This window comes from Suillus fuscotomentosus (assembly GCF_016647785.1).
Source record: "Suillus fuscotomentosus strain FC203 chromosome Unknown F5891scaffold_5, whole genome shotgun sequence".
Lineage (NCBI taxonomy): Eukaryota > Fungi > Basidiomycota > Agaricomycetes > Boletales > Suillaceae > Suillus > Suillus fuscotomentosus.
The window spans coordinates 1,017,849-1,032,797 of NW_024539517.1; the positions used below are offsets into that span (position 1 = coordinate 1,017,849).

At 46.8% G+C, this 14,949-nt stretch overlaps 5 protein-coding genes across 5 annotated transcripts; 4 read left to right on the forward strand and 1 right to left on the reverse strand.

The window, feature by feature from the left end:
• Positions 1-1,699: 1,699 nt before the first annotated feature.
• F5891DRAFT_1004975 (uncharacterized protein) lies at positions 1,700-3,181 on the forward strand (the record flags this gene model as incomplete). The annotated part of the gene is made up of 9 exons (XM_041360375.1): positions 1,700-1,795; positions 1,843-1,922; positions 1,973-1,980; positions 2,048-2,191; positions 2,243-2,258; positions 2,322-2,364; positions 2,420-2,428; positions 2,484-2,521; positions 2,574-3,181. The coding sequence occupies 9 exons, from the start codon at positions 1,703-1,705 to the stop codon at positions 2,728-2,730; spliced, it is 588 nt and encodes a 195-aa protein (XP_041231877.1). The 3' UTR covers positions 2,731-3,181.
• A 236-nt stretch (positions 3,182-3,417) lies between these two features.
• F5891DRAFT_1004987 (uncharacterized protein) lies at positions 3,418-5,660 on the forward strand. The gene is made up of 14 exons (XM_041360376.1): positions 3,418-3,531; positions 3,581-3,909; positions 3,967-4,001; positions 4,052-4,218; positions 4,325-4,388; positions 4,444-4,541; positions 4,591-4,670; positions 4,721-4,728; positions 4,790-4,933; positions 4,991-5,006; positions 5,058-5,100; positions 5,156-5,164; positions 5,223-5,260; positions 5,311-5,660. The coding sequence occupies exons 2-14, from the start codon at positions 3,878-3,880 to the stop codon at positions 5,462-5,464; spliced, it is 888 nt and encodes a 295-aa protein (XP_041231878.1). The 5' UTR covers positions 3,418-3,531; positions 3,581-3,877; the 3' UTR covers positions 5,465-5,660.
• Positions 5,661-6,436: 776 nt separating this feature from the next.
• F5891DRAFT_1125650 (uncharacterized protein) lies at positions 6,437-7,111 on the forward strand (the record flags this gene model as incomplete). The annotated part of the gene is made up of 2 exons (XM_041363989.1): positions 6,437-6,833; positions 6,888-7,111. 2 exons carry the CDS (start codon positions 6,437-6,439, stop codon positions 7,109-7,111), a joined length of 621 nt encoding a protein of 206 aa, XP_041231879.1.
• A 481-nt stretch (positions 7,112-7,592) lies between these two features.
• On the forward strand, positions 7,593-8,321 carry F5891DRAFT_942175 (uncharacterized protein; the record flags this gene model as incomplete). The annotated part of the gene is made up of 4 exons (XM_041374394.1): positions 7,593-7,686; positions 7,774-7,840; positions 7,899-8,058; positions 8,118-8,321. 4 exons carry the CDS (start codon positions 7,593-7,595, stop codon positions 8,319-8,321), a joined length of 525 nt encoding a protein of 174 aa, XP_041231880.1.
• Positions 8,322-8,860: 539 nt separating this feature from the next.
• On the reverse strand, positions 8,861-10,777 carry F5891DRAFT_1274689 (uncharacterized protein). The gene is made up of 13 exons (XM_041370183.1): positions 10,620-10,777; positions 10,518-10,552; positions 10,304-10,467; positions 10,136-10,199; positions 9,988-10,085; positions 9,863-9,939; positions 9,806-9,813; positions 9,604-9,741; positions 9,540-9,555; positions 9,446-9,488; positions 9,386-9,394; positions 9,293-9,330; positions 8,861-9,242 (listed from the first exon to the last, which is right to left on the reverse strand). The coding sequence occupies exons 1-13, from the start codon at positions 10,757-10,759 to the stop codon at positions 9,095-9,097; spliced, it is 978 nt and encodes a 325-aa protein (XP_041231881.1). The 5' UTR covers positions 10,760-10,777; the 3' UTR covers positions 8,861-9,094.
• Between the last annotated feature and the right edge of the window lie 4,172 nt (positions 10,778-14,949).

Here is a 14,949-nt window from a genome sequence, read left to right on the forward strand (position 1 = left end):
GCCTGCCACACCAGGATCTTTACCTCCATCTCTTCCCATCCCTACAAGTCCCTCACGCCTGCATCTACTACTTCCTCGGCTCCATTGCATGCGGTACGGCTGCCGCCATGTCCTCTCTCCAGGTGACTGGAACCACGATGGCAAGCTGACAATGACGACGAGATTAGCATGATGGTGGTTGAAATAGATGCCAGGATGCCACGTGTGTAATGGGGGCGGGCGCCGTCCATGGTGGCTGACGTAGCAAGGCATTACTCAGTTGCGGCTTGGTTGCAGCAAGACAAACCTCTGACCGCCCGGAACTTTCCGATCCTCAGACTTTGACGCGGAGTACATATGCGCAGTCTTCGCAGCCCGGCCATTAATTCCTACGTGCCCTCCTCGCTGTGTGAGTGAGTGACCGGAAGCCACGTGCTGCACAGCCGCTCGCTCTACTCTCACGGAGTCGGAGTAGAATTCCAAGTTGCCATCAACGTCACCGAGTTGCTGTTCTTTCGTATAACTTCTTCAAGACAAGCAGTGACTATTCCTACCTGGATCTTGGCCCAGCGTGATGCTCGATCGCCATGGTGGCATTATTCCTGTGTTACAGCAAAGAATTTACCTTCTAATGGTGAACTTGAAGATCCATCAAACGCGAGGCCAGTACATGGTAACACACTACTTGAAATGCTGATGCATCGCACTATACACCCACGCTGTGCACTTGCCTTTGCAGGCCTGGTAAAATGTATTGCCGCATGTTTTCAATGCCATTCTTCTATTTCATGCCAGTGATGGATATGATTAATTAACTCGAAAGCGCAGCAGATGTGAGTGGTATATGGACATGTATCCTGATAGCGACTAATTACTTGCAGATTCATGTACGTCCTTTTGCGAAAAGGAAGTATCTCTGCCAATTTTACTTTTGATCCCCTTCGATTGTCATGGTGACCATGATCAGTGATGTGTTGATGGAGCAACACACAGCTGCAGCATCATATAAAGTCGTCGACTTGTCAGTCTCTTGGAAGTGTTTATTTGATTGCAGGCTTAAATTCACAGTATTATCGCGGTCACGGCTGGCACATAACGAATCGTTTCACACCCTCAACAAAATCTTCTGTCGCATTCTGGCTTATCGTACTAATGGATGCGACTAATTCGGAAGCGCAGGCAATGTGAGTGATGCGCACGTAATTTGATCATACATCCTGATCAACTAATGGCGACTGAATATTTACAGATTATTTCGCACATACAGCAATCTGGCGGGAACAAGTAATGAAGCTTAGCTTTATCTTTGGGCTCAGGACGATGACTCGTTGCTCTAGGTATCCTGATATACGACCATATGGCAACCCTACCAGAAGAAATCGCTTTTATTTGGCGTCGTCCGAAAGCCCTGTCTGCAATGTTATTTCTGCTCAATCGCTATCCCACTCTACTCGTCAATATCACCAACATAGCTATGGATTATTCGCCGCTTTCTTATGAGGTTCTATGATTTCATTGTGTGTATACTAAACTGGCAGGCTCACAACTTATTTCTATAGAGGTGTGTTTTACTCTGGTTCTTGAATATTGCTCAACAAATATTTAGCTGTTTGGAGTATGCCCTATTCAGAGAATTATCTATCATTTTACAAGCAGCGGCTTGTTTGCTGTGAGTAAAAAATCACTATTGCGAGAACTTCCTACACTGAGAATTGAAGTCATAATGATCATTCGCACATATGCTCTCTACGGTTCCAGCAAGCGCCTATTTGCTTGGTTGACAGGCATAATGATTACTCTTTCGATAGCAGTTTCTGTGCGTCTTCATGTAAAATTTTACATTCTTATACTGATGGTTTCTAGGCGGGAAGTTTTGGACAATTTTCAGGCGATGCGGTCCTTTTGCCTGGAGTTGGTTGCGATCAAACTTTTACAACAGCAACGTACGCCATCCTCTTCACCCTTCTATGTGCCTATTCATACGTTGTTGTAGAGCCGCCCGTCAGTGAATTCCAAGTCTAATTTGCATGCAACTTGATGTCACAATCTTATTCGAATCCAATTACAGGTCTTGGGTTGGCATGGGTGGCGGACATGGTATTCCAATCATTGATCTTGATTCTGATAGTGTACAGGATTTTCAAAACTAGACGCTCGCTGCGGTTCCCTCTAGTCGCCAGGAGAAATGTCATTGATATCATATTTCATGATGGTGAATTTTCTATTGCATCTGAATTGTGCACGCTGACACAATTAAATGCAGGTGCGATGTATTTCGGGTGAAGTTACTACTTGAGATCATGATCCAAGTGGTTCTGATTTGATCATCCGCATGCCCTCAGAGCCATGGTGCTTGTCAACGTACCGAACACCATGACGTACTACGTGAGTGAATGAATGAACATCGATGGTGTCACAAACCGCTTACAGCTTGAATCAGTCTGCTTCAGTGAGCATATGCAGCCGGAATTATTCAGGTTTACTATTTCCTGACGATTGGCAAGGTTTCTGCTAGAGGCAGTCTTTCCACATTGACTAGCTGGTGAGTGGTTGATGCAATAAGTAATTGATGTTATTTATGACATGACATCCAGCTTGTCCGTTACTCTCGTCTCTCGAATGATGCTTAACCTCCACAAATCTATGGACGCTGGCATTCTCTCCATCCCTTCCCAGGATGAAGGTCCCAGCCTCGCTGTCCTCACAACTAGGGTCAACCTACAGTCCGCGATTTCCTCTCACCATGATTAGGCTGGCATTGGATTCTATTTCTGGATGCGAAGTGGCGGAGATACTTGGTAAGAGTGAAAAGTTGTTCTTGTAGTCGAATCTCGCGTAACCTGTATGTGCATCGTGCTAACTATCATATGTATAGTCGTCCGTAATCAAATAAAACTGTAATCAAGCCTCTCAACGAGGGGGATCCTGTCCCTGTTGATCAAGAAAAGAAATGGTCCCGGAGGTAAATTGCTTGTGCGTTATTCCCTATTTAGTATGAGTTCGAAGGGGATTGGCCACAGATCGACATTGTTATGAGACGGGTGAAGATGATAGAAAGTTTGACCAGATCGACGTAGTTATGGGTCGTTTTAGGTAGATAGCGTGAAGGGTGACAATATGAGACGTTTAAAGACGGAGACTTCCGTTGACCCTGGCCCGGGAGCGTTCGGAATCGGGTGTGCTTTTGAGCGGGGAATCAGCGTATGATATTCTATTGTAGATGAGTGTACATGGGCTGTATATATACGTTTTCGGATAGTTGACTAGGCCAAACCGAGCATATGGAGCATATGGTGATGATCAAAGCAAGGGGATCGTGGAATCTGAGCACAAGGTGACTCGGCCCTCGGATCTTCGCATTACCGAGACTCGTCACGTGGACGACTTCGGTTTTCTTTCTGAAATTCGACGTGATCTGGGCGTAGAGGATATACGGTCCTTACAGCGACGACGTGCACCAGCCATCTCGAGATTTGCATCAAGATGCCATCAACTTTCTGAAGCAAGTATACGCTGCCAACTCTTCTTTTCGAATACCCCCTGATCGCGGTGGTGAGCATGTTACTCATTCTCAACAAGTACAAGCCTCGTAACCGCACAGCCCATTGAATTGCCCATCCATATGAGGCTCAGCTGAGCTATGTCCGCGCGCCAAACAAATCACGTTGATTGAACGGACCAAGTCAGACACCGGGCCCACGTGAAACATCTACAGGAATGTACAACACTATATTAAGTCTGAAACTTGATTTTGGAGTCGACGGCTCGTCTCCTTACCGGCAGTGTTTGGCTTGTATACATAACGCCTATTTGACGATCATGTGAAGGACCGCCATGGCTAGTATATAACAGATCACATTCTCAGCGCCCTTATTCTGTTGAATTTTGCCTCGTCGCGATGGATATTACTAACTCGGAAGTGCAACAAGTGTGAGTGATACACACGTGGATTCAGCGTCTGTCCTGACAGCGACTGAATATCTACAGGCTGTTCAACATGTATGCCATTCTGGCGGGAAACAGTACTCGACCTTATTTTCTTCTGTATCAGGATGATAACACGATATTCTAGGTATCCTGATATACGACCATATGGCGACCCTACCAGAAGAGATCGATTTCATTTGGCGTCGTCCGAAAACCCTATCAGCGATGTTATTCCTGCTCAATCGTTATACCGCTCTGCTCGCTAGTATCTCCAGCTTAATCGTGGATTTTCAGCCTATGATTTCAGATGAGGTTTTGTCATTTCATTGTGCGTGTACTGAACTGGCATGCTCACAACTTATGTAGAGGTGTGGTTTGCTCTGGATCTTGAACATGCTGTTTTGCTTAGCAAAAGCTTAGCTGTCGGAATTATTCGTTATACAGGGAATTGGCTCTTTTCCTCCAGGGAATAATCGTTTGCAGTGAGTGCAGATTTGTTGCGAGAAATTCACATCATGATACATAGTAACATTTTAGTCACAATGGCTATGCGCACATATGCTCTTTATTGCTGTAGCAAGCGCTTGCTTACTTGGATGGTAATCGTCATGATTTCTCTTGTGGGAGTGTGTTGTGTACGTCTCCGTAGAGTTTTGGATTCTGGAGTCTACTAATCGTTTCTAGGCGAATACATTTGGACAATATTCAGACGATTTGGTCATTGTGCCAGGAATTGGCTGCGATGAAACATTTTCAAAAACAGTGTATGTCGTCCTCATCCTCATTCTGTGTGCTTGCTCAAAAGTTGTTACAGAGCCATCCGTAAGTGATTTTTAAGTTACAATTACATACAACTCGATGTCATGACCTTATCTGATTGCAGGAATTGGACTGGCATATGTGGCCGAGTTTATCTTCGATTTATTCATCTTCATACTCACAGTGTACAGGTATTGCAAAATTAGAGGCTTGCTGTGGCTGTTTGCATTCTCCAGGGAAAATATCATTGATACCATGTTTCACGATGGTGAATTTTTCATTGTATCTGTATTGATACTGCAATCACTGAATCAACCGAATCCAGGTGTGATGTTTTTTGGGTGAGGTTGCTGACGAGATAGTGATTCGAGTGGTTCTAATCCCTATTCCAGAGCGATGACACTGACCAATATACCGAATATCCTGTCGTACTACGTGAGTCGCTGAACGAGTATTGACGATATCATGGAATGCTCACAACTTGTATCAGTCCGGTTCGGTGAGCATACAAATCCCTCACCTTGTATTTAGCTTGAGTGTTCCTGACGGCTGGCAAGGTTGGCCTGAGAGGGAGTTTTTGCACATTTACTGGCTGGTAAGTGGTTGGTGTGATACGCACGGATTGATATTAAATATGACGTGCAGCATTTCTGTCACTCTCATCTGTCGGCTGATGCTTAACCTGCATCAGACTTTCGATGCTGGCATTTTCTCCATCCCTGCTCAGGACGATGGCCCAAGCCTCGCCATCCTTACCACCAGGATCGACGTACAGTCCACGTTTTCTTCCGACATTTGATAGGCGATAGTGGATTCTGCTCCTGGATACGGAGTGGCGGGGGTTCTCCCTTGAAGCGGAAGGCTGTTCTTTTAGTTGTTTTCTTAAGCGCAGCACTGGGCGGTGCTTAATGTATGTAAAAATCTCATTTATTTATTGCCATCTTTGGTGCCCTAGATATACTAATTATTAGCTAATATTTATCGTATGTGCTCGTCCTTGCGATTTGCAGTCTTGTGTGAGCCCATCCTGACCGTGGGGGCTCCCAACATATGTGCACGATACTTAGTGTTAGCGCTCTAGCGCGGATAAGCCACGAAAGTAAAAGTGAAGTCGCAAGTAACTGTGGCTTGTGCATGGTTATGTAAGACTGTTACAGCATAGATGTATTGTAATTGAGCCTCTCATGATGGGCAATGGGCGAAAATGCTGTCCATTGCCGCAAGCGAAATCGACAATCAATCAAAAATCAACACGAGGCAGAGTTAAGAGTTAAATCATTGATCGAGAGCAATGGAATTGCTTACAAAATTTACCATTTCGGGTAATTTTCTACTTTGAGCACAAGGATTCGATCGTTGGGCTCGTTACCCATTTATCTGATACTCAACGCGCTGCAGATAAATTATGCAGGAAGCAAGCAGGATGCAAATGTATATCCGATGTCAATCTTGAAAACCTCGCTTGATGCGTTTGCGCCGCACTTATATATCCTCGTGGGTCCAAACGTGCTTGAAAACGTGCCAATGGCAATTACTAAAAAAGTCAATTTTCCAGCACGAATTTCCTCGGGGCATTTTTTCTGACTTCTTTTGTTGGTCCGCAGGCAATTGCTCTCTCGATTGCCTTCTTTCGTCGTATCCAGCTCTCGGTATATATCTAGGGCCATGTTCGTCCTATCATCCCAACAAACTAGCCCCGCCGCGCCTTCTGACAGCCCCACCAAACCTACCTCTATCACTTGAAGAATCTTTCTCAACCACGAGCTTTAAAATGTCTGCCTCTCCCAGAATTTCTAGTGTCTTTGGCAACTGGCGCGAGACTTCCATATCCTCGGTTGACATTGATCTTGAGGCACAAACTGTGACTGGTGCACAGGCCTCCTTCACTCTTCCTACCGCCATCCAGGCAGCTCACTCTGCTGCCACCTCTACGCTTACACAGCAGAATGACAATACCACAGACCCCATGGATGTCTTTTTCGGGGTCACTCGCACTCGTGCGACTCACGAGAGTCGCCATGACTCTTATGCCACTCCTAGTCGCATTCCCATGCCTTTGGATGGAGAAGCGCCTCCTCCATATGCAGATGCCGCGGAGCCTCCAGCATACAGCTCCGCTCCTGCAGAGCCTGTGACGCTTGCTATGTATCTGTTCAAACGTGGATTTTGTGAGCATTGCATCTGCTCGGCACCTATCATATTTATCTAATCGAATCTGTCAGTCTTCCCACCTTTCTGGGTACTTGGAGCATTCATCCTGTTCTTGCCACTCGAGGCCCCTGCCGACTTTGAGCCAACGAAGTCTGAGGATGAGCGCCAGGAGTTGGTCCGGATCATGAGAGATGCTGAGGTCAAGTGGGCTAAAAAGTCTGCTTGGGCACTATTGATCTTTCTCGTTATGGTTGGCATTATGGTTGGTGCTATTATCGGTGTCCTGGGACCGTAAGCACTCGACACACGCCCACTTTTCCCCACATGACTATTTCATTCCCTCAAAGACCATTGCATGGATGATTTCATTTCCGTCTTCGTACTTCATTTCAACGTCCTGAGGGTGGCCTCAGGTCATAATCACCCAATCTTTCCCTATATTCCTCGGAACTAAGGTTCTTTGTATCACAGTAACTAACTCCTCGCGATATTCACACCCAAGAATAGGTCGGGCTGTATAACTAGACGTCGGTATTTATAACTATATCATGTATGATGAATACCGCGAATAAAAAACATCGTTGTAACTTCGTGTATGTTATTTCGGCACATGTACCGGCAACTGATGAAAATTGTCGGAGAATAAATCATAAATTATTCGGGTGTGGATGTTGCGGAGTATTTTAAGCCTTGCTCGTTTCCTCAAATCACTCGCTCGTTTAAAATTCGCTGTGTCCTCTGTCTTTACACATTCCCTCCACACCAAAAAATTGACCATGTTCCGCCGTCTTGCCCTCACTTGTGCCGCTTTGCTCAGTGTTGTGTCTGCACAGTTGACCATCACGTCTCCCGGTGCCAATGACTGGTGGGGTGAGTACCCAGGATCCCAGATGTCGCAATGCTGATGACTTAATGTGCACCCTTCTTGGCTTTCGTCGGTCAATTCTCTGTTCGTAGTCGCGTCGTCGGTGAACACACTCGCGTGGTCGTGCTCGACTTCTCCGTATCTAAACTTCACCATTCTGTGCGCACCGTCTCCTTTGATGCGCGTGAGAGCCCGCTCAACTGACACATTTTTGTAGTCTCGCCAACTCGAACCTCTCTGTTCTCCCTGCACCCCTTGCCATCATCGCCGTTCAGGAAAACTTTGACTGTTCCGAATCCATCACCCAGCAGCAATCCGCGCAGCCCGCTGGCTCCGGCTACGTTATTCAGTTTGCCAGCACTTTGAACGAGACTGACGTGCGTGAACCATTTCTCAGGCTTGTTGACAAATCGTGTTCAATGTTTTTTTATATTAGATCTATGCCGAAAGCCAGCCTTTCGAAATCAAGGCTCTCGGCTCGTCTTATCCCACCACCACCAGCAGCGCAGGCAGTACTTCTACCGGGAGTGCTTCCGCTGGGGCTGCACAAGCCACCAAAACTGGTGGTGCCCTCGCGGAATATGTTCCTGTAGGCATGAGCATGGTCGCTGCTCTTGCTCTTGGCTTGGTTGTCGCATAATTCATTTTTGAACTTGGACTCCAATACCAATATCCCTTTGTTTATTATCTTTTCTTCTTCAGGACCCTCCACTTCGTGGGACATTTAACTGCCTTGGGAATGTCAGTTTTTTTACAGCTTTATGGCCTAATGTGCGGTGTGATGATTTTGGACGTTGTGGTTTAACGCACTGTTGTTTTGCTACTACTTGGATGGCGTTATGAACTTGATTCAGGTTGTGTAGCCTGATCGTGCAGTTGTTGAGTTCATGGTCCTTGAAGATGTGGCAAATTGATCATGTCATGTTTTGAGTTATGACCACTAATACTGGTCTGATTCTCATGCCGCTCATTCTTTCGTGCGGACCAAGACCACCGATACCCGGAGGTGTTAAGCCAGACTACTGCCTGCAACTAATCCCAGACTCTTACGACGTTAGCGGAGGAGGGTAGTTTGAAGCTTGTTGGTTGTTACGTGTCCAAAAAAGGAGGCTATGTTGGACCTGACGTATCGTGGTGGTTAAGAATTTACCAATTGCGAAACTTAACGAACGGCACACCACCGCACGGATGAACACGTATGGGTAATCCAATTAGCCAACAATTCATCATGTACGTATGGTCTATTTATACACAATCCTAGGCAAAGACAACAATAAACGAGATGTTTCAAATATACATTTATCGAGCACTGGCACGCATACCACGCTGCATTCAAAAAAGGATAAAGAATAGTTTTTAACTTCCAACGAGAGTCCTGCCACTTTGGATCCATAAACAGAATTCAATACCAGCCTACGGATCGGGGGAGGAATCCTCGAACTCTACGTCGACCTCGGTGGTAAGGACATGGGAGCTGGTCTCAGCAGGGGTGGAAAAAATGCCAGTGTCAACACATCCGTGCAGGTTGAGCATTAGGCGAGAGATGAGAGTGACAGACATGCTGAGGGTCATAATTAGGGTCGTTCTGTGTCTATCCCATTAACCACTCACCATGTAGTAAATGCATTCAGGCTGCCTGTGACGATAACCTTGCAAATAGTCAGAAAATAGTCAACCTGGTGAAACATGCGGATGTGTGCCCACCGAATCACACTAAATTATGGTGAGTGTGCGATTGAATCAATATTTTATTTGTTGACTTACGAAGTATGTCAGAATGTTGGGTAAATTGACTAATGCCATCCCTCTAAGAGAAAGCGGATCAGCTTCACTCGCATAGTTTCGCTAGTACTCTCACGCGAAGTACATCACACCTGTGCTCGGTTGGTTCAGTGTTTACAATACCGGTGCGACGAAAATACCATCTTCGAATATGACATCAAGGATATCTCTCCTAGATATTAGGCGCGGCGATCCCCTAGCTTTCCAAGTCCCGGAGACTGTGAGGACAAAGATGAGCAATTCGTAGATAAACATTGCCACCCATGTCGTCCCATGACCTGCGATTGGACAATTCCGTAGCGCCATTAATTTACACCCAGATGTGACTTAGAATGCACTGACGGAAAGATCTGACAGGACTTTTGAGCAGGCATGTGGATGATGAAGGGAATGACATACGTTGCTGTTGTGTATATTTCATGGCAGTGGCCGTTGTCGATCGCACTCTTTGTTAAATTAGGTCCAAAAGCTCCCACCTGAAAGTTCAGCAGACTTGAAGTCTAAAATCTTTCGTGAACACATACCGCCGATGCTGCTATAAGAACAACGCCCATGATTAGCATCCATTTAAGCAGGCGTTTGCTGCAGCCGTAGAGAGCATAAGTGCGAAGAGTCAATGTGACTGAGAATCTAAAACTTTAGTGTCTTTCTCGTGATACACTTCCAACTCACGGCAAATGAAGACTTGTTGGAAAAGACGCAACATATGTACGGCCAACAGATATCTCGAACAGCTAAGTCTTTGTTGAGTAAACTAGTAGATATTCAAGAAGCAAAGTGGAAACCTCTGCAGGGATAAAGTGAGCCTGTCAGTTGAATATATGCACAAGATTGTAGAACCTTAGCGGAAACAGGTAGGAAATTGCTCATTAGGTCAAGCATGTTGCCAAGTACGGCGACATAGCGATTGATGAGAAATAACACTGCAGACATTGCTTTTGGACGACGCCAGATAAACATGATTTCTTCTGGGAGGGTTGCCATGTGGTCGTATAGCAGGATACCTAAAATATTCAGTTATCGTCTTGAGAATCAAAATGAAAAGTCGCAGTACTGATTGCCACGAAAAGGGTGTACAAGCGCACTAACCTGGCAAATTGTAGTAATGTCAGTGCGCGATCAGCATACATAGTAAATCGATGCGTTTATTACTCACACCTGCTGCGCTTCCAAGTCAGTAGTATACATTAGGAATACAATATCATAGGAGGAAGGGGTGTTGAGACTCGATATCGACTGGAAAAAATTGACATTGGTATTATAAGGCCTGGTTGATTCAGGCCTGAATTGACCCATTGTCAATGCGACTTAACCTTACGGCCGTCCTTCCGTAAATGACTTACGTGGACACTGAACTTGGACTTTCCTGATTTGGCCACTACCGCGCACGTTCGACACTAGGTCGCATAATACTTATCCTCGTCCTGATCCTCGCTATATAGAGCCCCAGTCAACTGCCCAAACCCTCGAATAACCTTCTGATAGAGTAATGTTCATACAACGAGGATTAAGGCGAGGATACTCTGTGACAAGGTGTGGAACATGCGCGTTAGTGGTCAAATCAGGAAAAGGTTGAGTTCTTAGCCAGTGATCAGTAATTGACATGTTCAGGGACTCGGCCCTGTTGGGAGCCAGTCTACTTCGGAATGATAACAAGTCACTACACACAGTGAATGAGCCGTTTCTACATAGATATCGAGCCCGCATACCATGCTGCGTTCAAGAACAAGACTCAAAGAACACTTTTTAACTTCCAACGACACTTCACATCCATAAACAGAATCCAGTACCAGCCTACCAATGGTCCGAGGAAACCGCAAACTCTACGTCGACCCTGGTGGTAAGGACATCGGGGCTGACCTCGGCAGGGGTAGAAAAAATGCCAGTGTCGACACATCCGTGCAGGTTGAGCATCAAGCGAGAGATTATCAAAGGTGAAGAGACTCGGACTAGAGAAACTAAGGGCGAGAACAGAACTCAGTCTTGGTTCAAAAAGACTATAGGGTAACTATGGACCATACCTAAGGGCGAGAACAGAACTAGTAGAGTAGTAGTTAGTAAGAGTAGAGTAGGGATGTCAATAAGATAGCTCACCTCAGTCTTGGTTCAAAAAGACTGAGGGAGATTGTTCGACGAGAGGAGGAATTAATACGTTTGATTGGGACGGAGAGTCAATAGGAAACGTGTATGACGCATGGTAGGAGGAGTGTTCGTGTATGTAAAATGAAAAGGCTAAGTACGTGTAAGGGTCATATCTTGATACTCCCACTCGAACGCAAAACGCTAGAGACGCGGGCGTGCTCATTCAACTGGGTCTTCGTTTGACGATGAACGAAGAGCAAGCGAGTGTCGATGGTTGCGGAAAAGTTTTCGTGGTAGGGATTTCGTGAAGATGTCGGCAATCATATCATGTGTGGGTACATAGGGAATGATGATGGTGCCGTCGCTGACCAGATCTCGAACGAAGTGATAGCGGACGCGAATGTGCTTGGCCCGGTCGTGGAATTGAGGGTTTTTCGTTAGTGCGCGACTTCCATTGTTATCACCATATAACGTGGTGGGGGTGATCAGCGAGAGGTCAAGACCAAAATCGCATAGCAGCTGGCTGAGATGGATCTGTTCGCGGGCCGCGTTAGAGAGTGAGATGTATTCAGCTTCAGTAGACGAAGTCGCAACGACGGATTGCTTTTGGGAACGCCAACTGATGGGGGAACCGAAAAGAAAGTAGACATAGCCCCCAATTGAGCGACTGTCGTCTTTATCAGACGCGAAGTCAGAATCCGAATAACCGATGAGTCCTTGGTTGGACAAACCAAACGTTAGGGAATGATGTGTGGATCCACGAAGGTAACGAAGGAGATGGTGAAGCTGGCGGTAGTGGTCTATGCCAGGGTTACTCAGATATTTTGACAGCGCCGATACTGCATATGCAATATCGGGACGACTAACGCGCATGGCGAAGTTGAGTTCCCCAACGACACGCGCGTATGGCATGTGCGCAAATTGTTGGATTTCGGCTTGAGTGAGGGGTGCAGATGACTTCGTCAAGGAGATCCCTGGAACCATGGGGGTAGATACTGGTCGACAATCTGACATCCGAGTTTCACTGAGAATCTGTTCGAGAAAGGAGGATTGGTTGACGGTAAGGTGCTTCTTAGAGCGATCTCGTGTAATGTGCATTCCTAAGAAATGACGCGCTTCACCAAGGTCCTTCATTTCAAAACGTTTGCTCATCTCCGATTTGAAACCGTTAAGGAAATCCCGACAGTTCGATGCGAGCAACATGTCATCGACGTAAACAAGGAGCCAGATGGTCTTGTCATCTTTTCGTAAAACATACAGACTATAGTCTGCTTCGCTACGAACAAAATTAAAACCTTCTTTTCGCAGGAAATCATCGAGTGTCTTGTTCCATTGACGACCGGCTTGCTTGAGTCCGTAGATGGCCTTGAGGAGTTTCCAGACCCAATTTGGATGCTCAGGGTCTTCGAAGCCTGGAGGTTGACGCATGTAGATTTCTTCGTCAAGCTCGCCATTGAGAAAGGCGGTCTTCACGTCCATTTGATCAAGTTCAAGATCAAACTTAGCGACCATGGAGAGTAGTGCACGTACGGTGTCGTATTTTGCAACAGGAGCAAAGGTGTCGGTGTAATCTAGTCCTTCGATCTGTGTGAAACCCTGCGCAACAAGGCGGGCCTTGTGGCGGGCAATCTGGCCATTTTCGTCATACTTGTGCGAGTACACCCACCGTGAGCCGACTGCTTTTCTCCCTGATGGGAGTGGTGTTAAGACACCCACTCCTTTTTCTCCCAACGAAGCTAACTCTTCATTCATTGCGCTTTCCCAATGACCCGAATCCATTGACAAGCGAGCGGCAGCTATCGTTTTGGGGGGAAGCTTCCGTCCATCAATCTTGTTGCTGTCCGCCAAGGATACATGCTTCGCGGAGTGCTCAATGGTGACATCGGGGGTAGCACTAATACTAAGATTTTCTTCTTCAACAACCTCCTCCTCAACAGTGACCGGTACATAAGTCCAACGCCGCTGTACTGGGACATGTTTTGTTGGGATGGCAACAGTTTTCGGGACTGCTGGTCGCGCGTCAATGCGTTGACGTGTCGAACGTCGTGGCTCAGGAGATGGTACCGTTTCTACCGGAACTTCAGCAGGGACAGGGAGAACATTGTCGTTCGACTGCGGGAATGGCTGTGGAGGTTCGGGGATGAGAGGAGCAGAAGTCGGAAGTACTCCCACTGAAACGGTACTGGGTCCTGGTAGTGTAATACCGGAATCATCTTCTCCAGGTCGTGTGGTTCTGAAGCCGTCTTCTGATATCGGCAAATCATGTGGCAATGCGAGGGTGGGCTGCTGCATTGCAATGCGCTGGTTGTGTAATTCAACGAGGGGCGAGAGAACTGAGTTGGGTGTGCCGTAGAAGAATTTTTCATCAAAAAGGACATTTCGAGAGCGCACCGTCTGTCGTGTCGCTGGATCCCATAGAAGATATCCCGCATCTTTGACGTGCCCCAGTAGGAAGCACCGTCTCGAAACAAAGTCGTACTTGTGACGATTGTCGTCTGGGATGTGAGCATATGCGAGGCAGCCAAACGGACGTAGGTGCGAGACATTTGGTAGTTCACCATAGAAGAGTTCAAACGGCGTTCTGTTGTCAGTAGCTGACGACGGGAGGAAGTTCTTGATGTATACTGAGTTGAGGATGGCGTGGCCCCAGAACGAACGAGGAAAACCACTCTGGTGATGGGCACTTAATGCTCGGGTGGCAATGGTCTGGTGTCCACGTTCGGCAACACCATTCTGTTCGGCTGTATGAGGCATCGTAAGTTCGTGCTCAATTCCTTTACTACGCAGGAATTCAATAGTAGCGTGAGAGACGTATTCGCCACCGTTGTCACTGCGGAGGCGTTTAACTCGTTGCCCTGACTGGTTTTCAATCCAGGCGATATATCGCAGAAGGTGCGAGTGTACCTCACTCTTGTGCTTAATGAGGTAGATAGTGGAATAACGCGAAAAATCATCAGTGAAGGCAACAAAGTATGTTTCGCCGGACGGGGTTGCAGTGTTGACGGGTCCCCAAACGTCAGTGTGAACAAGTTCAGCGACGTGCGTTGCACGGTGTCGAGCATGAGACGGGAACGGCAATCGTTTTTGTTTGCCCATTAGGCACGACGGACAGTCAATGTGGTCACCAGGTCCTGTAGACTCGTCTAACAGGTTAAGTGACAGTCCTAATACAACCTTCTCAGCTTTGCGCAAGGTGGAGTTTGCGGCATGGCCCATGCGTGCATGCCATACAGCTAGTGGTAATGGCGTAGCCGAGGTGGACCTGGTGGCAAAGGCCGTATGGGTGTGCTTGGCTCGAAGGTAGTATAGACCGGCAGAGCATTCCACACGTGCGATCACAGTCTTATCAGCACGACGCATTTGTCCTCCTTCAGCATCCGTTTCGAAGAAAATTCCCTCCGACG

Bases quoted from the DNA above. Each gene is read 5' to 3' on its own strand.
- F5891DRAFT_1004987 (XM_041360376.1), top strand. From the start codon at position 3,878: ATGGATATTACTAACTCGGAAGTGCAACAAGT. The intron at 4,389-4,443 runs GTGAGTGCAGAT...GTAACATTTTAG, and splicing joins CCAGGGAATAATCGTTTGCA to TCACAATGGCTATGCGCACA. The intron at 5,261-5,310 runs GTAAGTGGTTGG...TATGACGTGCAG, and splicing joins TTTTGCACATTTACTGGCTG to CATTTCTGTCACTCTCATCT.
- F5891DRAFT_1274689 (XM_041370183.1), bottom strand. From the start codon at position 10,759: ATGGGTCAATTCAGGCCTGAATCAACCAGGCCTTATAATACCAATGTC. The intron at 10,086-10,135 runs GTGAGTTGGAAG...TTAGATTCTCAG, and splicing joins CCAACAAGTCTTCATTTGCC to TCACATTGACTCTTCGCACT. The intron at 9,243-9,292 runs GTGAGTGGTTAA...TATGACCCTCAG, and splicing joins CTGAATGCATTTACTACATG to CATGTCTGTCACTCTCATCT.